Source organism: Apium graveolens, chromosome 1, assembly GCF_009905375.1.
Source record: "Apium graveolens cultivar Ventura chromosome 1, ASM990537v1, whole genome shotgun sequence".
In the NCBI taxonomy this organism is placed as follows: Eukaryota; Viridiplantae; Streptophyta; class Magnoliopsida; order Apiales; family Apiaceae; genus Apium; species Apium graveolens.
Genome location: NC_133647.1, coordinates 10,562,006 through 10,585,670, shown reverse-complemented (window position 1 = coordinate 10,585,670; position 23,665 = coordinate 10,562,006). Strand labels below are relative to the sequence as shown.

At 35.0% G+C, this 23,665-nt stretch overlaps 1 protein-coding gene across 5 annotated transcripts; it reads left to right on the top strand.

Moving 5' to 3' along the window:
- Positions 1–392: 392 nt before the first annotated feature.
- LOC141660723 (peptide-N(4)-(N-acetyl-beta-glucosaminyl)asparagine amidase) lies at positions 393–23,602 on the top strand. Of its 5 annotated transcripts, none has more exons than XM_074467722.1 (17): positions 393–532; positions 802–855; positions 1,009–1,101; positions 1,528–1,626; positions 2,751–2,837; positions 5,067–5,149; positions 11,115–11,228; positions 17,130–17,184; positions 17,259–17,345; positions 19,382–19,437; positions 19,518–19,577; positions 19,657–19,744; positions 19,866–20,627; positions 20,730–20,790; positions 22,051–22,153; positions 23,014–23,148; positions 23,243–23,602. In XM_074467722.1, the coding sequence occupies exons 1-17, from the start codon at positions 455–457 to the stop codon at positions 23,358–23,360; spliced, it is 2,133 nt and encodes a 710-aa protein (XP_074323823.1). In that variant the 5' UTR covers positions 393–454; the 3' UTR covers positions 23,361–23,602. The 5 variants fall into 5 exon arrangements, 4 of the variants coding, with proteins under 4 accessions (XP_074323823.1, XP_074323818.1, XP_074323815.1 ...); XM_074467717.1 differs by having other exon boundaries at positions 943–1,101; positions 23,258–23,602; XM_074467714.1 differs by having other exon boundaries at positions 943–1,101.
- The last annotated feature ends 63 nt before the right edge of the window (positions 23,603–23,665 follow it).

The following is a 23,665-nucleotide window of genomic DNA, read 5'->3' as shown; positions in this document are numbered from 1 at the left end:
TACTTTAAAATGAAATAATTATATTAAATTAAATATATATAAAATATATATAAAAAAAATATTTTGAATTTAATTTTGCTAGAATTATATATTTTTTGGCATTAATAATATTATTAAAATTCAAAACTCAACTATATAATATTATTCAAAAAATTTAAAGATATTATTTTATAGCTATAATAATAAATTCAATTTTTAATATAATCTGAAAAATGAAAAAATTAGTTTAGTTAATATTTTACTGAAATTTTCATTCTACCCCTTACTTTTTTAATAATAACCGTCGAGGGGTGCTTTCTGAATTGGCAGGTTGAAGTTCAGGGGTGCAAACTGAGTTTCCAATATTATTGATACACATTTGTTTTGAAACAAAATAAAAGGGTGCAAAGTGCAATTTTCTTAATAATAAAAAAAAAGCCAAATACTTCACCGTAAAATTTCAAGTGGGGACAAAATGGCTGGCCGGAAATTGGTGGTTCACCACCGTCATTCCACTTTCGACGTTGAGTACGACCCTAACGACGGCCTCGAAGTACGCCACCTGTACACACACATATTCACCCAAACACACTCACTCGATTATTTCAATTTAGTCATTTCTTCACTTTTTTGTTGTACACACACACTCTCGTCTCCCTCCCTTCCCTCTCCCTCTCTCTCTCTCGCTCTCCCTCCCTCTCTCTCTCTCGCTCTCCCTCCCTCTCTCGATCATCCCAATTCAATCACTTCTTCACCTTTTTGTTGTACTCTCTCTCTCTCTCTCTCGATTGGCAATCATTTCTTCACTTTTTTGTCTTACAGGTTCTCAAATTCCAGCTATTCTCCCTCACTTCGATTCCTCCCGACGAACAAAAGGTCAGTCTAATTGATTTTGACTAATTTAATTTGATTTTAGTGTGAATTTTTATGTAATTTGATGTGTTTGTTGATTGGTTGGGTTAGATTTTTGGTGGAGAGGGTGGTAGAGTTGTGGTTGGTGATACTGATCTTGATTTGGTTTCCGATAAGCTGAGGTTGGTTTCAATTAGTGATGTTGAGGAGAAGGAGCAAGAAGTTGTTGATGTGGAGAAATCGGATGAGGAGTTCGCTCGTTTGCTGCAGGTATTTCGAGATTTTTGTTAAGTTTTTAGCTTTACGTGTTTTTTGAGTTTTTTAGAAGGTGTGGGAATTTCAAATGTGGAATTGAGAAGCTTTGAGAATTAAATTTTGATAGAAATGAGTTAATTGAGTTGTGTGTCTATTATAAGCTTGGAATTAGTTGCGCCTTTCATTGCCATACTCTTTCTAACCTAAATAAAAGGATTGTTTTTTAGTCTTAATTGTTGAATCGCGGTTAATCAATATGATCACCAATTTTCGGCTTTGTAAATATCTAAAGGAATGATCTTTTGTTATGAATTAACGTGTCATCATTTGACTATGATTTAAGAAAATCCGGTCTTTTTGGAAATGGAGGGAGCAATTGATTACTTTGTGTTGGATTTTTCGTATTATTTTATTATAAACAATATTCATTATTTGATGTAGGAAGAAGAAGATAGACTTATGCTGCAGCAGGTAGTTGTGACTGAAGAATCGGGAGTAATTGAGAAGAGGATACGGCCTTACATCAATCAAGTCTTAATGGTAAATTAACAGTTGCTGCTATTTTTCTCGTTACTGTTGGCGAAATTTAAAATAGATTAATGTTCAAAGGTAAGAGAACTAAAGGTAGGATGTAAGATAGAGAACTTCACATTTTTCTTTTCAAAGGTTGAACCTTTAATGTCGGAAAATTACACAACCATTTAGGCATCCAGTTACACCACTTATAAAACTATGAGTTTGATTAGGATAAAAATAGGGCATTGGGTTTCCTGTTCCATTATAAGGAAAACTAAAATTTTAGAAGCTTGAGATAATTTCGTGTTCCATTATCATATTACTTTGTCATTGCTCTTCTTTCTAAATATTTCCTGTCTAAACATTGTCATCTCTCAGATTTTGCAAGATAATGGTTTTCCTAACAGCCTTACATTTTCTGCTATTCCAATAATCAATCATTCCTTACCCACTGGTTACATTGTTGCACTGATATTCTATTTCATATTCTCTATCTCAGCAGATTGAAAACATCGTTGATGACTATTTCCATATTCTCTATCTCTTAAACTTTCATTAGTCTATTTTCTTTGGGTGATTTAATTTATGTTGAATTATATCTAAAACCTTTTGGTGCAATATTCTTTCCATTTTCTTAACAAGCAACCAAAGGATTGAATAAAAGATTACAGGACATGTCTTTCAGAAATCAACTCTTTCTGATTACTGCTAGGGCTTAGTAAGTGCTCTGCAGAATCAAGAAATGAAAATAATAGCCATAAACAATTGAACCAGAATTTTCATAGACATGTCCTGTCAACTGTGTGATCAGTTGCAGAGAATTTTGCTAGGACCCAAAATAATAGACCAAGGCTGTGGACATATTCTGGAAAAGGGAAGGGTATAAGAGTTAGCTCAGAGTGTGAAGGTATTGGTAGATAGGAGAATTAACAATTTGGGGCAGGGGTTAAGTAAAAAGGGGATTGATTCATCAAGAATATAAAAGAGAGTTTACTGAAGAGAGTTTACTAAGGAGAGCTCCAACCACTTGCAAGTTGGGAGGCAAGGATTAATGATTATTTATGGGTTATGTTGCTTTATATTTCAATCTTTATATTTGTTATGTTGCTTTCAGAGGAGACATCTGAAACTAACAAATTTTGGTGTAGTACGAAGACCCGCATCGACAGGATGTTGCACGGAAATCGGTGCCTGTGGAAACACTAGAGGAAAAAGCAGCGGTTGCAATGGCCAAGGTTGGAATTTTGTCTGGAAAAAATATTATTTATAGTTGGTGTGTATGAATACTATCTATAAATTTAAATTGTATATGTAGAAAAAGTAGTTTTTATTTTTGAGGCGATATATCTTGAATTGGATTTGACATGTACTTTTTTGATGAGCTTGCTATTATGTCATTTTCTGAGAGCTTTTTAGCTGGACAAAATATTAAAAGAAAACATACATGGAACTTTTTAAATATTTAGCGCTAGGGCAGTACCGGGCGCTGCCTGATCATTATAATATATTTTATATTTCAAAATCAATATAAAATTTTTATGTAATATTTTATTTTATTATATATTAAAAAATATATGTTATTGTAAATAAAAATAATTGATGACATGCACGTCTATGTGATCATTTCAGTATGTTATTTTATTATCTTTTAGTTGTATTTACTTATCATTGTAAGTCATATTTAAGCTAGTAGCTATTATTTCTCCAAGAGAACAGGAATTATAAATGATAGTAAAATAATTTGAATTTAGAATTTTAAAAGCTATATAAATATTAAGTATTAAATTTTAGCATAGCCGCCTGCATGTGCACATGTTAATTTTTTTTCTTTTCATAGGTACTTTTTGTTTATTACATTAAATTTATTAAAAGGAATAGATAAAAATTTGTTCAAAGTGAGAACATTTTGTTTTATTGAAGGCATGTAAAAATATAAATTATATTGAGAATGGTAAAAGAATTAATAAGTGTTTGAAAATTGCAGAAGTAAAATAATTAATAGTCGGTTAAAAAATAAATTTTTATTAGTTAGTAGAACATAATGTCAGATTGAGTCGATACATATTGATGATGTCATCATGACATTAGCATGAAAATACATTTTTTTTAGTTATAGGTAGGAAGATTTGAGTTTAATTTTATTTTGTAATTTTGAATTGAAAAGTGAGGAATAAAAGAAAAAAAATTGAAGTGTAATTTGTGATTTTTACATTCAGTTGAAATTTTTCAGAATAAATTTTGTTAGTGATAATATTTTTTGTCTAACCACATGTTTTTTTAAAATTTATTTTTCGAACTCCTTACAAATTTTTTATAACACATTTAAAATATTTATATTTTAAAAGTAAACAATATTGATAAATTCAAGTTTATGTTAAAAAGTTGATATAACAAGTAACAACAATTTTATGTCTTATAGGATCTTTTTGTTAATTTTGTAATCTCTTTTGAGTATTATAGCTACAACATATAAAGTAAAAGAACATTATTAGCAAAGATGATTTTCTAATATTAAAAAGAAGATTACTATATAGAAAACTATACACTTTCTGGAAATCTCAGAATACTAAATATAGTTTTAAATTTAAATATGTTAAAGATGTTCTATGAGGATATATTGTAGTTTGTTAAAACATCAAGGTTCACAAAGTTTAAAATTAAAAGAATCTGGAATTAATGTAGTTGCAAACAGCTGGCTTACCTAGGCGGGAAAATAGTTTACACATTGGTGACAGGTGTACCTGATGACATAAGCTGGTTTTTGTTTTAGTTTTAGTATAAATGCGAGGAATTAAAATGTTTATACTAGTAATGTTTGCTATTTTCCCTTAAGAGGTAATAACTATGGTCTAGTATTGAGCCAATACAGGACCTTCAACTTAGTAACGTCTATTATGAAATTAGGAATCCTGTTTCTTCTGGGAGGTTTTAGTGCTTGTGTAAAAATAGTTCTGTGTATGGTTTCTTCTCTACATATTTTCTCATGAATGTGATATGGGCTATGTTACCCGGACTCGGGTATGGGTGTCGGACACGGGTTCATATCCAAGTGTCGGACTCGGCAATATTATGAAAAATTTACATGTTTTTTGCCTAAAATAAGTGTCCAAGTGTCTATACCCATGTCCGAGTGTCGAGTGTCCGACACGGGTACTCGAAGCAAAATGAAGAGTCCGGGTAACTAAGGATATGGGTTATTTCCTAATTTATATGGTTTTTTATTCCAACAAGGCTATGTGTACACCTTATCGAAACATACCTGAATGCTTTATGTATTTATTACAACCACATCTTAAATTTGGTTGATCTCATTTTTCTTTATTTTTTTCTGTTTCTTGCTGTAATGTTATCTTTACATTGAATCTTTGATGTTATTTTTTAAGTAGACACACTTTTAAATAGTTTAATTATAGTTATTTTATTGTTTCTGGCCATTCTGATGCTCTGCACAACTATGTACATAGGTAGGAAATTTCACACCGTCAAAGAGTGATCAAGATTATGCTTTCTTGCTTCAGTTGCTTTTCTGGTTTAAAACATCATTTAGGTATGTTTTTTTTTATTTCTTTGGTATGTTCTTTAGATTTTTTTGAGAGAATGGTTCCAAGCTTACTAATTTACTTTAAACTTGGTAACCAGATCTTTGGGCTCCTATTTGAATTTTAAATATTGTAGTTGGAAAAAGTTTGATAGAGTATGATAATAAAGGACAGTAAGGGGTGATTTGGCAAATCCGAAAAAAAAAATATCTGAATGATTAAAATATTTGAAAAATTAGATGAATTAGAAATCTGAATCCTGAATGAACGATATTGTCTGAAAAGTTATACTTTATAACGTCTAAAAAATATTTTGGCCCAGGGCTGCTGCAGTTTCGAAAGGTAGCATGTCATTTGATATCTTTTGCAATGGTTTAATTGAGAGAGAGAGAGAGAGACTGTACTGTCCCATACTTCTAGTTATTCTTTTTCAGTGACTCATTGCTGTGCTTTCCAAGAAACTATTACTAGTTAATAAATGTGATGATTTTCTGTAGAAAATTTACAAATTTTAGGATCAAAAGGTATTAGTTCCACAATCTGTAGATTAGATTATCAGAGAGTGCTATGAAGACGTGCGTTTGTATGTTGTGTGTGTGTGTTGGTAGGTTGTTTGGAATTCGGACTCGCCTTAGATCTTTATGAACAGTGTAGTAGCACATATGTGTGTGTCGGTGGTTATGTGGGTGGGTTTGTCTGGGTAGGTTGTTGCAGTATACAAGGTTTCTGCAATGATTCTATAACTAAACCATAATGATGAACACTCGAATTGATCACAAGAACACAGAATTAAAGAGATACAAGAGAGAGAGATGTATATAGAGAGAGAGACTTGAGAGAATAGAGAGATGAGAAGACTGTTGTTATTTTTCATAAAAATCCAAAATGAGTACAATACTATTCTCTTAAAGATTCAGATCTAACTAACTTTGGCGCCATGAGTCCTATTGACTACTTTGACCATCATTTCTTGATTTTTAAAACAAATTGTATTTATTTAAATTCTAATATCCTCTAACATACTACCCTCCTTCAGTAAGACTTGACCACAAGTCTTGGGCAGCTAGACCAGAGGAAAGTGGGGAAATTTCTGCACAAAGTCTTCAGCCACTTCCCAAGATGCTTCCTGATCAACCCATTGTACCAGATATTGCACCTGCACCTTGTTCTGAACTTTCTTCACACGCCTGTCCAAAATAGCCATAGGTTCTAACAATAATCCTTCTCCTTTATGTCCAGACAACCACCAATCGGGCACAACTGCAGTAACAGGAGGATTTCCATAAAACTTTTTCAACTGTGACACATGAAAAACACTATGAATTGTAGCGCCTGGAGGTAACTGCAATTTATAAGCAACTAGCCCAATAACCTCCAGAATTAAGAATGGTCCATAGAACTTGTATGCCAGCTTCTGATTTGGCCTCCTGTGAACAGATTGTTGTCTATAAGGTTGTAACTTCAACCAAACCAATCACCAGTTTGAAATATCCTCTCAATCCTATGTTTCTCAGCTTGCAACTTCATTCTATCCTGTGCCTTTAGCAAATGATGTTTAACAGAAACAATCATTGTGTCCCGTCGTTGCATAGATCTATCCACTTCCTTGTCAGATTCTCCAGGCAAATAAGGTAAATGTAATGGTGGTACTTGATTATAGACAATTTCATATGGAGTCAAACCAGTTGCTGAGTGAAAATGGGTGTTACACCACCATTCAGCTAAAGTTAACCAAGCACTCCATTCTTGAGGACAGTCACCACACATACATCTCAAATATGTTTCTAAACACCTGTTAACCACCTCTGTTTGACCATCTGTTTGTGGATGGTAAGCAGAAGACAACAATAATTCTGTACCATGTAGATTAAACAGCTGCTGCCAAAAATTGCTCAAGAATATAGCATCTCTATCACTTACAATACTCCTTGGCCAACCATGTAACTTGAATACATTATCCAAGTAACTCTGAGCCACTTGCTTAGCCGTAAAAGGATGGCTTAAAGACATGAAATGTGCATACTTGCTCATCCTATCTACTACAACAAAGATAACATCCTTACCTTGAGATTTAGGTAGTCCAGTAATAAAATCCATTGAGATATCCAACCATACTTCCTCAGGGATAGGTAAGGGCTGCAATAACCCTGGGTAAGCTGTTGTATCATACTTAGATGCTTGACACACATTACATTGTCGCACATAATGGCTTACATCTTTAATCAGTCCAGACCACTGAAACAAACTTTTAACCCTCATATATGTTGCATCTCGACTAACATGTCCCCCCTCAGGTGCTCCATGTTGCCAAGCTATGATTTTAATCGTTAAAGTCTTATCGGCCCCTACCACAATCTTGCCTTTCTTTCTGAGCAACCCATCAATCCACTGGTACTGAGGAACCACCAAACCATTCTCCAATTGTTGAATAATATCTAACAAATACTGGTCAGACCGATAACTATCTGCAATTTGTTTATTCAAATCAGAATCAATCACTGATATGGCCAAACACAAAACTTCAGTCCCTTGACTCTAGAAAGAGCATCAGCGGCCAAATTTTCCTTACCATGTTTATACTGGATGTCATAATTGAATCCCATTAATTTTGATAACCAAAATTGCTGAAATGGAGTAGATATCTTTTGTTGCAGCAACCATTTTAAACTCTTCTGATCAGTCTTGATCACAAAGTGTTCGCCACACAAGTATTGTTCCCATTTTTGAACAGCACAAACAATAGCCAACAACTCTTTCTCATAAACTGATAGCCTCTGCCACCTGGGTCCCAATGTCTTGCTGATAAAGGAAATAGGGTGCCCCTCCTGTAAGCACAGCTCCAATGCCATCCTTTGAAGCATCAGTTTCTACTACAAATTGCTTACTGAAGTCAGGAACTGCTAAAACAGGAGCAGTTGTTAGTGCTTGTTTTAAAACATTAAATGAGATTTGAGCCTTCTCATTCCAAGTGAACTCCCCTTTTTTTAACAAATCAGTTAAGTCTCTGCTAATCCAAGCAAAATTGTGGACAAATTTTCTATAGTAGCCGGCTAGTCCTAAGAAACTTCTCAGTTCTTTTACAGTTTTAGGTACTGGCCAATTAGCTACAGCCTTAATCTTCAGGGGATCAGTTTCAACTCCTGCCTTGGAAATAAAATGACCCAAATATTCAATCTTTTCCATAGCAAAGTCACATTTACTGGCCTTAACATACAACTTGTTCCTCTTCATTAGTTCAAAAACTACTTCAAGATGCTGCCAATGTTCAGTAGCAGTTTTACTGTAAACCAAAATATCATCAAAGAAAATCAGTACAAATTTCCTTAATAAGTGCTTGAATATGTCATTCATCCCGCTCTGAAAGGAGGCCGGAGCGTTGGTAAGGCCAAAGGGCATTACCAAAAACTCATAATGCCCAGTGTGAGATTTAAACGCTGTCTTATAAACATCTTCTTGGAACACTCTCATCTGATGATAACCAGCTCTTAGATCAAGCTTACTGAAAATGGTAGCCCCAGCTAGCTCATCAATTAACTCCAACACCACAGGTATGGGAAATTTATCCTTGATAGTTTTCTTATTTAACTCCCTATAATCAACAAATAATCTCCATGTCCCATCTTTCTTTCCTACCAACACCACTGGAGAAACAAAAGGGCTTGAACTTTTCTGAATTATTCCTCTGTTAAGCATTTCTTGTATGCTTTGCTCTATTATGTCCCTTTGTTTTATTGGATACCTATATGGTCGGATGTTGACAGGTTTAGCATCCTTTTCCAATGGAATTCTATGATCAAACACTCCTCTATTGGGAGGCAATTCAGTAGGTTCCTTAAACATACAAGCATATTTAGTTTTTAAAGAAGAAATTTCAACAGGTTCCTCCATTTCCAACTTGTTAAGTTGTCCTTGATTACTCTTTAGTTGGTTCACCTGCAGAAAATACAGGTGAGAGGCACTCAACATCATCTTTTCTGTTAATGCTCCTTTCATCACTTTCAACTTCTTAGGGGCCACTCCCTTTAGTTGAACTTTCTTGCCTTGAAACTCAAACTGCATTAGTAACTCCCTAAAATTCCAAGAAACAGACCCTAGAGTACTAAGCCACTGTACCCCAAGTACCATGTCACAGCTTCCTAGAGATATCAACAAAACATCAGTTTGGAAGTGTATTCCATTTACCCTCCAGACAAAATGCTTAACCATCTGCTGACAAACAATATGATTACCATCTGCAACTGTCACAGCCTGAGCTTGAATCTTCTGCATTTCTAATCCTAACTTCTCAGCTATTGTAATATCCAAAAAATTATGGGTACTTCCTGAATCAACTAAAATATGCAATGGTTGATTCTTTGCAACACCTTTTACTCTCATGGTTTGGAAATTCTGATTTCCTGATAAAGCATTTACTGAAATACAAGGTTCAGTTAAACACTCTTCTTCATTATCTCCCTCCTCAGACAACTCTTCTTCCACATCAGAAGGTATCTCAACAGTAAACAATTGCGACTCTTTGAATTTACACTTATGACCCCTTTCATATTTTTGATCACAATAGTAGCATAACCCTTTGGCCAATTTTTCAGCTCTTACTTCTGCTGGAATATACTTAAAGGGTCTAGAGTTATCTCTTGTAATACCAGTATTAAGAGGTTTCATTTGTGGTGTAGGCAACAGGGGAGGTTTATTGGCATTATTAACAACCACTGATGCATTCTTAGGTGTAAGAAATACTTGAAAAGAAGACTTAGTGGTTTTAACAGAATTTGCAGCTAAAGATTCTTCCTGCAATCTAGCAAATCTGATTGCCTCGGTCACAGAGCTTGGTTTAAAAGCTTTTACAAATGGTTTGATTGCTGGTTCCAATATGTAATTACCAGGCAATCTATGATTCTGCTGGAACAACACAGATTTAATACTCTCAAACTCATCAATATAACTCTCCAAAGATCCTGTTTGCTGCAATTTATTAAACTGTTCCACCACACAATCTCCTAACTCATCTCTAAACCTAGCATCAAGATCCATTATGAATTCACTCCACAATACATTCCTTCTTGCAGCTAAGTAATCAGATGCCCAAATTTCTGCCTTATCGATCATATACAATGATGCTAGATCTACCTTTTGTTCATCAGGAATTTTACATAGACTAAAGTATTTATCACATTTCTTAACCCAGTTCTTAGCATTAGATCCATCAAATTTAGGAAATTCTAGTTTAGGATTGTAATTGAGAGTTCGAACAGATTGATTACCCAAATTTTGAGATGTCGAAGCAGAATTAGGGTTTTGCATCTCCAGGATTACTTTCATCAAATCTTCTAATCGATGATGTTGTTCATCGATTTTCTTCTCCAAAAGCTTCAATTGTTCATCGCTAGAGGTTGAACCCATTGTTACAGTTGATTTTCTCGTTGTTGGCGCCAGAATTTCTACCACTTATACACTACAATGTCAAGAATCGAAAGAAATCGCCCAAGAACACAGCTCTGATACCATTGTTGCAGTATACAAGGTTTCTGCAATGATTCTATAACTAAACCATAATGGACACACTCGAATTGATCACAAGAACACAGAATTAAAGAGATACAAGAGAGAGAGATGTATAGAGAGAGAGAGACTTGAGAGAATAGAGAGATGAGAAGACTGTTGTTATTTTTCATAAAAATCCAAAATGAGTACAATACTATTCTCTTAAAGATTCAGATCTAACTAACTTTGGCGCCATGAGTCCTATTGACTACTTTGACCATCATTTCTTGATTTGTAAAACAAATTGTATTTATTTAAATTCTAATATCCTCTAACATAGGTTGATGTGGTTGTGAGCGCTTTCGTGGCTTTAGCTCGTTCTTTTCGTTCTTTTTCGTGGCTTTAGCTCGTTAACTTTGTAACATTTACTTGAACCTCGAATTTGCAAAGGCTAGTTTTCTGAATCAAGTTTCTCTGTTTCTTTCATCTTAGGTGGGTACATGCACCTGATTGTGATGGTTGTGGTAATGAAACTGTGAGTCATGGCATGGGTGTTCCAGATCCTTCAGAAACTCGTTTTGGAGCTTCCAGAGTTGAACTTTATAGGTAATACCTGAGGGCTAGACTTAATAAGTAGTAATTTTTACTTTGAAAGAAAGGGTTTTGTTCTTTTAAAGTTCAAATTCAAATTCAAACTACTACAGAAAAAACCCGATACCATTCATTACAAATATGTCCATAGACTTTAAATTCTGACAAATGTACCCCATAGGACCCAAAATTGACCAAATGAACAGCTGAACCACTGGTTAGCTTTTTACTAAATTTATATTACATGTCTTACCCATAACTAGACAAGATTTATAAAAAAGTTGAAAGAAGAAACAAGAATGTTACGACTGTTCTCATTTGAAATAGTGAAATAACAGGTAATGACGGCTTAGTTACTGTATACTAGATATGCAGTGCAAGGTATTTGATGCGGAACAATTGTCACATAAAAAATAAGATGTCCTCAGCACATGTCAACACTAAATATGTATTTTTAAGAAGGGTTAGCCTAGCGGATAGCTCTCTCCTCTTGGTCAATAATTTTACAGTGGATAATAACTCTCTTAATGCTTCTATATCTGGCTGAAATTGCTGAAAATATCAGACTAAAGAGATGAAGAATGCAGAAATCTCTTGTCTATTTGATCCAGCCGAGCTGCTGTATTTATAGGTACAACACAGTCATATACAGATTCTAACAGCTACGTGTATCCCATGATTACAGCCAAAATAAACTCCCTAATTACAGCCACAAGATCAGCCTTAGGATATACTTAGATATACCATATATACAACAGTGATATGGACAGCTATTGACTGATATGGACAGCTAATGACATCTGTTAACACTCCCCCTCAAACTAATGGTGGACTGACCATTAGTTTGCTGACAAAATGATTATGTCGGCTTTTTGTTTGTGACTTCGTAAAGAAATCAGCAAGTTGGTCCTTAGATGAAACATGTTAGATGAAACATGTGGAAGACTAATCAAGCCTTGTTCATATTTTTCTCGAACAAAATGGCAATCGACTTCAATATGTTTGGTTCTCTCGTGAAAAACAGGATTGCTTGCAATTTTAACCGCGCTTTCATTATCACAATACAGAGGTGTGGGAAATTTCAGGTGGATACCAAAGTCCTTTCGTTGAAGCCAAATAACCTCACTACTCGTAGAGGACATGGCTCGATATTCAGCTTCGGTTGATGACTTTGATACAGTTGGTTGCTTCTTTGATTTCCAAGAAATCAAGGAACTACCCAAAAATATACAATAACCAGTAGTCGATCGAGCCGTGTCTGGACAGCCTGCATAGTTAGCATCAGAGAAAGCTCGCAACTGTAAAGGACTCTTATGCAAGTATGATAAGCCATGCATTGGAGTGGATCGAAGATACCGAATAATGCGATGAACAGCGGTTAAATGCAATCGTCGAGGATCAGAAACAAACTGACTGACAAGTTGGACTGCATGAGCAATATCAGGACGGGTCACAGTTAGATAGACCAAACTTCCAACGATGCTTCGGTAAAGACTTGGATCTGAAATAGGAGAGCCATCGTTTTTGCTGTACTTGACATTCAGCTCAAGAGGAGTATCGACAACCTTGTCATCAGTGAGGCATGCCATTTTGATAAGATCTTGAGTGTATTTACGCTGACTTACAAAGTAACCATCAGAATGTCGTGAGATTTCTAATCCAAGAAAGTATGATACAAGGCCAAGATCCTTCATTTGAAAGGATTGTTGAAGAATATGCTTAAGATGTTGTATACCTTGTTGATTGTCACCTGTGATTAGAATATCATCAACATATATGAGTGCGAAAACAGTTCCTTGTGATGTGTTTGAAATAAAAAGAGAGTAGTCATTGTGACTTTGAGAATATCCGACCTTTTGTAACACTGCTTTTAGTTTAGAAAACCAAGCCCGAGGAGCTTGTTTCAATCCATACAACGCTTTCCGTAATTTGCAAACCATGTTTGGAAAAGTTGAATATCCAACAGGAGGATGCATGTAAACTGTTTCCGAGAGATCACCGTTAAGAAAAGCGTTCTTAACGTCCATCTGATATATGTCCCCATTTCGAACTGCACCAACAACTATCAAGGTACGAACGGTAGTCATTTTAGCAACAGGAGCGAAAGTTTCGCTGTAATCAATGCCATATTTTTGCTTGTAACCTTGTGCTACCAACCGTGCCTTGTATCGATCTAATGAACCATCAGGCCGCAACTTTATTGTATAAACCCATTTGCATCCAACAACCGGCTGATTTTCAGGTTTAGGAACAAGCTCCCATGTATTATTCTGTATCAAGGCATCCAGCTCTTCCTGCATAGCATGACTCCATTATGTACTTTCTGCTGCCTGCTTATATGATCTGGGAATGGAAAATTGATCTAATGTAGATAAAAATGAAAACCGGTCAGGTTGTTTAGAAATACGCGATGATCGGCGTGGAACAAAGTTTTGTGATGGTGGGGATGGAGGGACATTTTGTTGTCTAAGAGAATCGATATTACCTGGATCCCGAGTTTGTGATGGTTGAGCCATAGGAGGGGGAAGCTTTGCTCTTCGTTGATAAGTAATAATTTTTGGCGCATCTTTTGGAAAAACAGACAGAGGAATGGAATTATCAACAGATTCAGACGAAGAAAATGAAGACTTAAAATATGGTTTACTTTCAAAAAATATCACATTCCGAGATATTCTCATTCGTTTGTTTTCCCAATCATAACAACGATATCCTTTTTGTGATTCCGAATAACCAAGAAAGATACATTTTGCAGATTTTGCATCTATTTTTGAGTACTCGGATCTAGGAAGAAGCACATAACAAGTACTACCAAAAATACGAAGCTTTCTATAGTCAGGGGCATATTTAAACAACTTCTCTAGTGGAGATATGTTACCTATCACTGGAGTAGGTAACCTATTAATCAAATATCCTGATGTTGCCACACTTTCTGCCCAAAATACCTTTGATAAACCTGCATGAATACGAATAGCACGTGCTGTCTCCATTAAATGTCTGTGTTTTCGCTCAGCAACACCATTTTGTTGGGGTTGATGAGGACAACTTGTTTGATGAATGATTCCCTCTTCAGCTAGAAAATGGTTAAATTCTTTGGATATATATTCTCCCCCTGAATCTGTGCGTAGAATCTTAATTTTCTTATTAAATTGAGTTTGCACCATTGCTTGAAAATACTTAAACACTTGTAATACTTCAGATTTCTGACGTAGAAAATACACCCAAGAATAACGTGACCAGTCATCAATGAACACAACATAATAATATTTTCCACTTAACGAACCAACACGGGAAGGTCCCCAAACATCATAATGGATAATATCAAACGAACTAACAACATGATTATTACTCTTAACAAACGGTAAAGTATGTGCTTTGGAAAGAGTACATTCCTCACAAGTTTTATCAATTTCTGATGACATATCAAGTTTGTCTACTAAGGCACCAGAAGAAAACAAAGAATTCAAATTTAAAGCATGAGGATGGCCAAGACGGTTATGCCAAAGTCACCACAATTTATTTGAGGTACTTATTTCAGAAGAGGAGGGTGCAAGAAAGCAAGTAGATTGAGTGGAAGATGTGTCACCAAAGTCCAAAACAAAGAGATCCCCGTTCCTATGGCCGTTCCCAATCACATTCCCGGTTCGCAAGTCCTGTATTAAACAACCAGAAGCAGAAAATGAGACGATGCAATTTTGTTGTACCAACTGACTTACTGAAATAAGATTGGCAGATAATTTTGGTACATATAAAACATTCGATAGTGTTAGAGAACCAGAGTTTGGAAGATCAAGTTTTAAAGATCCGACTCGGTTAACAGGAAGACTGTCCCCATTAGCAAAAATGATATTTTTCTGTTTATCATAAGGTACACTAGAATGAAAAACATCTGAATTTCCCGTCATGTGATGGGAAGCACCGGAGTCTATAATCCTAGAGTTATGTGTATTTGTCTTACCAAAATCAGAAGCTTGAAGAGCTTGAATGACTTGTTGAATGAGTTCAGGAGAGGTAGAATGAGGGGCTTGACCAGAAATTTGTGAATTCGTTTCAGCAGGTTCAACAAGGTTGAAGAAGCCATATACGCCTTGTGATTTCTATTCTTGGGAGGTCTTATCTTACAATTCTCGATCAGATGCCCTTCTGTCTTGCAATATCGACAAAATAGAGATGATGCAGCATTTGTCGTTGATCCTTTTCTTTTCGAACAATGACTAGCAATATGGCCTTTTTCATGGCAAATAAAACATTCTGTTGTGCTCATATTGCGATATTTTGACTTCTGGGCAGCAGCAACCAAAGCTGTATCTTGGACCAATTTGCGTGATGAAAGAGACATCAATCGTGTTTCCTCGGCCAGGAGATCTGGAAGAATTGTATCAAGATGATCTGACTTTCCTCCACGATTGAGAATTGCAGCACGAACAGGTTCAAATTCTGGTCGTAGTTTCATCAGAAATTGTCGAGCACGATATTTTTGTTTGAGCTTTAAAACAGTGTCTAGAGCAGCCTCTGGAATGGTATCATCAATCATATCCATTTCATTCCAAAGTAACATCATGGCAGAATAAAATTCTTGAATACCGGAAGAATCTTGGGTTAAATTACTTATCTCTTGTTCAAGCTGATACATCCTTGCCTCGTTGCTTTGTTTGTAGATGCGCTTAAGATACTCCCACATCGCATTTGCAGTACTGAAAGTGCTGAGATTAACAGCGATGGAATTGTCCACAGATTCCATGAACCAAGTTTTAATCTTGGCATTTTTAATCACCCATTTGGCACTAGGTTCCTTTTCAGTGGGTTTGGTAGTGGTGCCATCAACATATGACCACAGATCTTGACCCTCCAAAAAGTTTTTGAAATAGGAGGCCCACAGGAAGTAGTTTTTCCCATCCAACTTTATAGCCAATCTATGGTGTTGTGGCTCCATTTTAGAGGTGCTACGAAAAAAATTTTAAGACTGAAAATACCTCGCAAGGCCTAAGGAATGGACGATGCAGACAGAACTGCCTAAAAGCTTATACAGTATATGGACCAGGCTCTGATACCATAAAAATATCAGACTAAAGAGATGAAGAATGCAGAAATCTCTTGTCAATTTGATCCAGCCGAGCTGCTGTATTTATAGGTACAACACAGTCATATACAGATTCTAACAGCTACGTGTATCCCATGATTACAGCCAAAATAAACTCCCTAATTACAGCCACAAGATCAGCCTTAGGATATACTTAGATATACCATATATACAACAGTGATATGGACAGCTATTGAATGATATGGACAGCTAAGGACTACTAATGACATCTGTTAACAATTGCAACATATATGCACTTCTATTTAACCAATTTTCATTTGGATTTTTTTTTTGGGGGGGGGGGTTTATTATTCTCATACTCTTCACGAAGAAGGGAACATTCCTGATTATGCAAATGGCATCAGGACTTGTATCCTGTGTAGCAATGTGAATCGGACTGCTAAGCCCTAAGTTTTTTTTTCAGAGAAGCAACTGCTGAATTTCAGATTAAGAACTTACTCTCTTGTCTTGAATTTAGTGAACTGGCCCATGAATTAGTGTAACTTCAGTTTTAATTTTCTGTAAATATAGCATATACTCAAATCATTAAGTTAAAGCATTTCATTTTTGAAGAGTTTGTCATTTTTTAATCTGTCAACTATCAGAATAAAAGAAGCAAATGTTTATCATTTTCTTAGCATGAAATGGGAATTTAGCAAACAGCTGGATTTTCTATATTTTTATTCACTTGCAGCCCTCAATTTTTTTTTCTTTGTAAATTTATAAATAGTCAAATGTTCAATGTAGTAGGGTTGCATGCTTGGCAGTTGGCACACTTTCTACAGATTGAAACCCTCTTTTTCTATAATCTTTACATGCCACTGTTTTAATTGTTCCAGATGCAGGACTTGCTCGAGAATTACTCGTTTCCCGCGTTATAGTGATCCCTTGAAGGTACTAGCCTATATCTTTGTGGTTGTGACGTGAATGCTCATGTTTTAAATATCGTTTTACTCTTCCCTATGCAGCTGCTGGAAACAAGAAAGGGCCGATGTGGAGAGTGGGCCAATTGTTTTACACTCTATTGTCGAGCTTTTGGTTACGATTCTCGTCTGGTAAGTTGCTCATTATTCTTTGGCCGACTAGTTGATACCCCTGTTCTTTTGTTAATTAATAGGTTTGTAAATGAACTGCGTCAATTCTAAATGCCAGTAAATTTGAGCTCCTTTCATTGAGACATTATAGTCTTTGAGTTCGGTGTTAGGATCGATTCAAATGTGAAATAGCTGTGATGTTTGGTTCAACAGAGTCTAATGTAAATTGTTCAGGTCGACACGGGTTGATTGTTGATGTTCGTGAGCATAAACGCGAGTTTGATTTAACGAAAGCTTATTTATTTGATTTAATATTTAATAGCTTGCTAGATGCGTGAATTTGTTCATGAGTCACTTATACAAATCGTGAACAAGCATTAGCAGCATTAGTTGGCAGGACTTTTCATTTAATCGAGTACAGATCATTTATATTTTTGAGCTTGAAAATAACCCCGAGTTTTTTTCTTTTCTTTTATTATTTTTTTGAGTTCGTCTCTCTTATACTTTTGAACTCAGAAATAAAGCTCGAGCTCAAATTAATATAAACAATTGTTTATAATATCGAAACACCTAGCTCTCCCATTTAGTTTCCCAGTGATGAGAGGCCAGAGGTTCTATCTCAGTGGGTGACTTCCATTGGTGCATATGTATTTAAACTTCTGCAAAAGATCATTTCTACAAGTTTCTCTCATTGGAAAAACAATTCAAGTATGCGCCACTACCCCTTCCGTTTTTAGACACCTTGGCATAGTTCTGTGTACTAAGCATTGAGCAATTGTATATTATTTCTTAACTTCCTCTCAACAATATAGCAAGAATGAACTAAGATTAAACAAAAACATCTATGTTCCGCATTGCCCAACTCATACATAATGCAAACTCTTTTGGGGGATGCATGATCATGTGGCAAATATTGTCTTCTGTGATGTCAGGCTTGTGGAAAGATGTGGGAGATAAGTCTAGAGTCGGATGAACAATTGACTACGAGATCCAGTGAAAGTATCTTTTAGAGCATTACAACTCCCTTGATTTCAAATAAATTAGAAAAACCTTAGTAATTTCAATTTGTTTGTACAGAGAAATTCCGGAAAAGGCCATATATTGACCAACACTTTGTGTGAGGCCAATATTAATATCAGTCATGTCGAGCGGGCGAAATTGTAATTGCATGCAAGTGTTTTGTTATATAATTAGAAATATTGTAGAATATGGTTGGATGGTAATAAATAAGAATTATCAATTCATATATTTGATAGTAGTTATTCAATTACAAATCAATGTATTTAGTGTCTTACTATCTACCACGAGGCTTTACTTCTACATTAGGAGATGTAAATCGTACATTAATTGGATCATGATATGGTGAAATATTTGATAAACCTGAGGATTTATTTGTGACTACTATTTGTCTCCTTAAATTTCCCCTACACAAATTGGTATCACATCGTTAACATAATAAAGCCTGGTTGCTACTAGCCTTAGTCCATTAGGTTATATTAGCAGGGATTTATCTTCTGATATATCATATAAGTTATATATTTCACACATTAAGTTTGACTGAATTAGTATACAGTGATTGTGTTACACATATTGACTTGAGTCTCTTGGGTTGCGATTTATCAGAAAATCTCCTTGGGGTAGTGGGTGTTCTGCTGTTCATCGACCCAAGTTTATCGATTATATTGTTAGTTCGTAAATTCATCTTTCTCAGTCCTGCATCACTCTGTAGATCTCAATGTTTTTAACCTCGTGGTCACTTGTTTGAGCTCTGTATGCATGTATATTACGGCCAAAGAGATAGGTCAAAGATGATATTGGCACCTGGAAATAAAATAATTACTGATAACATTTGGGCCGCTACATATAATCTAACTAGTTGGAGTCTTGGTGAGAAGTAGAGAACTGCTTCTGCCACGTATTTGTTTACAGTATAGTATTACTGCTTGGGTGACTGATAAATGCTAAACAAATCCCTTTAAAGAGTAATTTACCTTCCAAGTGCTATAATGTTATGGGACTTTGGTACTTGTACATGATATTCCTTTCATCTTTTCCAGATCATGGATTTTACAGATCATGTTTGGACAGAATGCTTCTTGCCTTCCCTGGGAAGGTAAAACCTTATCTCCAGATTGCTACTACATATAGATGCTGTGCAGACACCCTTAGCCGTTTGCTTTGTTTTAAATACAGATGGATGCATCTTGATCCGTGTGAGGGAATATATGACAATCCATTACTATATGAGAAGGGGTATATCACTGCCAATCTGATTTTAGTTTTGATACTCGACAACTACTTTTTCTCAAAATCTTTTTTTATTTGCTTGAAGCTGGAAGAAAAATCTCAACTATATAATCGCCATTGCAAGAGATGGAGCCTATGATGTCACTAAACGTTACACAAGAAAGTGGCATGAGGTAATTCTGGAATTTCCTCATTTCCATCAAAAGCCAAATTCGTCAAAGTATATTTTCAGTCTTGCATAGAAATTAGATACTGTGTTTTGAATTTGGAATTGGTGTTTTTTCCACATGGAAGGTTCTACATCACCGAAACCTAACTAGCGAGCCTGCTCTTTCCTCCTTTCTCTCTGATATGAGAAGTGATTGTCGCAAAAATTTTACATCTCAATATCGTTCTGAACTTGAAGAGCGTTACAATAAAGAAGCAGATGCACTGGAGAAGGATTTGTATTCAAAAGATGATTCTTTTATCTCCTTACCTGGGAGACTAAGTGGAGATAAAGAATGGCGGTTGCTAAGATCAGAAATTGGTCCCAATGGGATTAGCTCTTTAAGCACCTCTTCTTGCCCAGTCCGAGAATGTATTGATGAGCATGTCACAAAGATTTACAATGCATTTTATCCTCTCCTTCTTCACATGGTTGATCAGTCTTATAGCAAATCTAAGACTGTTGAAATCCTCAATGTAATAAAGAGAATATTGGCGAATATTAAAAAGTCCCCTTTTAGAAAGAGAAGAACTTCCATAGATTTGGCCTCCAGTGATGCAAAACAGTTCGTAAGTAAGACTTTGCCGTGTCTGGGTGAATTGTTTGATGCTCTTTATTTGAAGACTGAAACTGATGCAATCCGGAAAGTTGATGTATGTTTGGCTGCTGACCCTGTCAAAACTGCTCTGGCTTTACCTGTTGTGTTTCACGCCCTTGATGATGTAATTCAAAATGTCAACCACAGTGATAAATTTACTAGAGAGTCTCTGGCTTGGCCACTCTTGAAGTTGAACAGATTATGCTCTGGTACGGTTCTTGCTAGTAGTGAAGAGCTTCCTTTTGGAATTGTAAGTTTCCTCCGATTTGTGTTTAAAGCACTGTTTTAACTTTTAATTCTAATATGATTTATATTTATAACCATTCTTTTTTCTGTTATCGAACAATTTCAGGTCACTTCTGCATTCGATGGAACTCGCATGACCAAATGGGAGGAACCAAATGGTGCTAAAGGTAAGGTTTATGTATGTTATATGTCCGAGTACTTAAATAGGAGAATACAATATAAGTACCTGTATCAGGGTTTTGAATTAGGTATATAGATTTGAATTGGAAGAATTTAAAAATTGACTAAATACAATGTATTAGAGTGCATGAGAGATCAGTTATGTACATTTTAAATGACCAAATCTTTTAGATTTCTGTAACAATAGTTAGATTAAAGACCAAATTCTACGAACACTTAAAAATCAGGAAATTTGAAATTTCATATTTAATTTACCAAATGAGACAGTAGTCAAATCCTTAACTTATCAAAGTTTATGGTACTGGACCATCAAACCAACTAAATAACTCGGCATATTTATAAATGAACATTCTTCTGTAGCTTTTATGGCAACTATTTACGGTCACCCAAAATATGTGTAGGTAAAGACCTCATTAACATTGGAGTAAGGTGTGGATAGTTTTGGAAAAATATAAAAATATTAAAGGACCAAAAGAAAAGACCGTATCTTAATGTTCAAATGTTTGCTGCTTCCATGTGGTATTAATGTGGTGGTTCAGAGATACAAACATTCTCTTATTTTGAAATTGTCTGTTTTCCTCTTTTTAATATTTGATATTATGCATCAAAATTACTTAGGTAGAATAGGGTTTAATACACATATTTCCATTAAGATGTCTATTTTTCTACGCATGTTTAGATAATAATTATTCCAAAATCGAACCTGCAGAGATTGAACATTCATTATCTGAAAACGATACCTTTCTCAGTACAATATTGTTTATAAAACATTTCTCGAGTTAAATGAGTGTACACATTATTTTTGATTCAATAACAAGTTTTTAAAATTAATATTTTTTGTAAAAATTTATATTTAGACCAGATTCTGTAAAAATTAAATCAAAAATTTTTGTTCATTTATTTCAGCAATCAATTAAATAGACACATTTACAAAACAGTAATTAATATATTAATTTGTGCAGAACATATGGAGTTTGAAATTACCAATATGTTACAAAATTTATTAAGTTGCATTAAATGTTTTGATTTTCTTTTTGGAAAATGTACAGAAAATGGTCCAAAGAGTCGAATTTGAACACAGGCATAATCTAAGAATCTATAGAGCAGTAGACCAGCTTACTAATTAGATATCATCTACATTTGAATAAATTATAATTACCTCTTGATTGTCAATTCTGTCTTTTCTTGTAAGAAGGTATTGCTTATGTGATTGCCAATATCTGTCAATTAACAATGACATTTACCAGGTTGTTGGATAATTTACAAAACACCGGAAAATCAGTTCCATGAACTTGTGGCATATGAGTTGATGTCAGCCAATGACGCCCCTGAAAGGGATCCAATGAACTGGTACAGTGTAGTTTTCTTCAGGCTGGCTAATCTTTGATATCTTCCATGGTTGAGTAATATGTCAGCTATAAGATGCCTTTATGAAGGGTTCCCTTGTTCTCCTTTAAGGCCTTTGTTGTTTTCTGTATCAAACTTGTACTATGCATCTTGGGGAAAAACTACTTGTATGCAGATTCTTTGTTAAACATGAAATAGGTTGGAGTCTTGGAGAAGGTTCAAGATCGTCCCTGCTTGAGATCATTTAGGATATTTTCGGGACAACCTTCAGAAATTTAGACGTAAATGTGACTTTCTGTTTTCCATATGGAAGACCTAAAAATCCTCTTTGTTGTTATAAGTGCCCTGGTCATCGAATTTTTCAGTAATGTAAGAGCAAGTCCAACAGCCTCCTAATTCATTTCTTTAATAACCTTTATTAATAAGCGAAACCTCTTTTTAAAAATCCTCTTTTTTACTTGATAAACATGCAATAAATTTCACTCAACTTCATTTTAAGCTATTGAATGGCTGGATATTTCTATTGTAGCGTACATGATTTCCTTAAAAGGGCGTTTGTAAACTTGTATTTCATCTCAAATGCGGAATTTTAAATAACAGGATTTGAGTTGTCATTTCAAATTCTTATGTTTATACTAATATTTGAATGTCTGAAATCCAAATCCAAATTCCTAAACAGCTTATTTGATCAAATTCAGAATTTCAAATGAAATCCAGTTTTCCAAACAGGCCATGATAGCATTTTTGGTAAATCAATAAGTGGTTTAGTTCTGTATCTTGTGCAACTACACAGGTCAGGTCCTTTTGGTGCTTCACTATAACAAAATTGAAGTTGTGAAATGCTTTTTCTAATATTATTGCAGGATTTTAGAAGGAAGTAAGGATGGTGGTTTGACCTGGCATACTTTGGATGAACAGACTAATCAAATTTTCGTAAATCGATTCCAGCGGAAAACATACAAGATTGCAGTACAACCTATCTTGTCAAATACATTCAGGTACGTGAACAAAAATTTTAAACACAAAAGAATTGTAGAACAATCTTTTCTTTTTGAAAGGCGAATTGTTGAACAATCTAAATATCCTAATCAGCAATATGAATGGCAGAATAAGGTTTCTATCGGTTCGAGATGTGCTAGCAACTTCACGGTTGCAGTTAGGTAGCATAGACCTTTATGTGAAGGGCAATGTAAGTTATAGTTCAACATAATATTTATAACTCCAGACTGCTCTAACGGTGTTCTAAGGTCTATACTTATTGAAGACATCCAACTGGGGGCTTATTTAAACTTATATTGTGCTTTCTTATTGAATCATTGGAGAAAACATATGTATTAATGAACATCAATTGTTGTTTAGCCTGAAACATTGGCTTTGTATTGCTCCCCGTTTCGTAGCATAGATTCTGATAAGAACACCTTGATATAAATATAACATCGTTTTATAATTTAAGTTGCCACAGGTTCCTAGCCCCTTCGAAATGGGTTAAATCTCAATATGGTCACTGAACTGAAG

What these genes read in the sequence shown, in the direction of transcription:
- LOC141660723 (XM_074467714.1), top strand. Translation starts at nt 455, where the DNA reads ATGGCTGGCCGGAAATTGGTGGTTCACCACCGTCATTCCACTTTCGAC. An exon ending in TTGGTTACGATTCTCGTCTG is followed by an intron (nt 17,346 to 19,381) that starts GTAAGTTGCTCA and finishes CATCTTTTCCAG; the next exon opens with ATCATGGATTTTACAGATCA. An exon ending in GAAAGGGATCCAATGAACTG is followed by an intron (nt 22,154 to 23,013) that starts GTACAGTGTAGT and finishes ATATTATTGCAG; the next exon opens with GATTTTAGAAGGAAGTAAGG.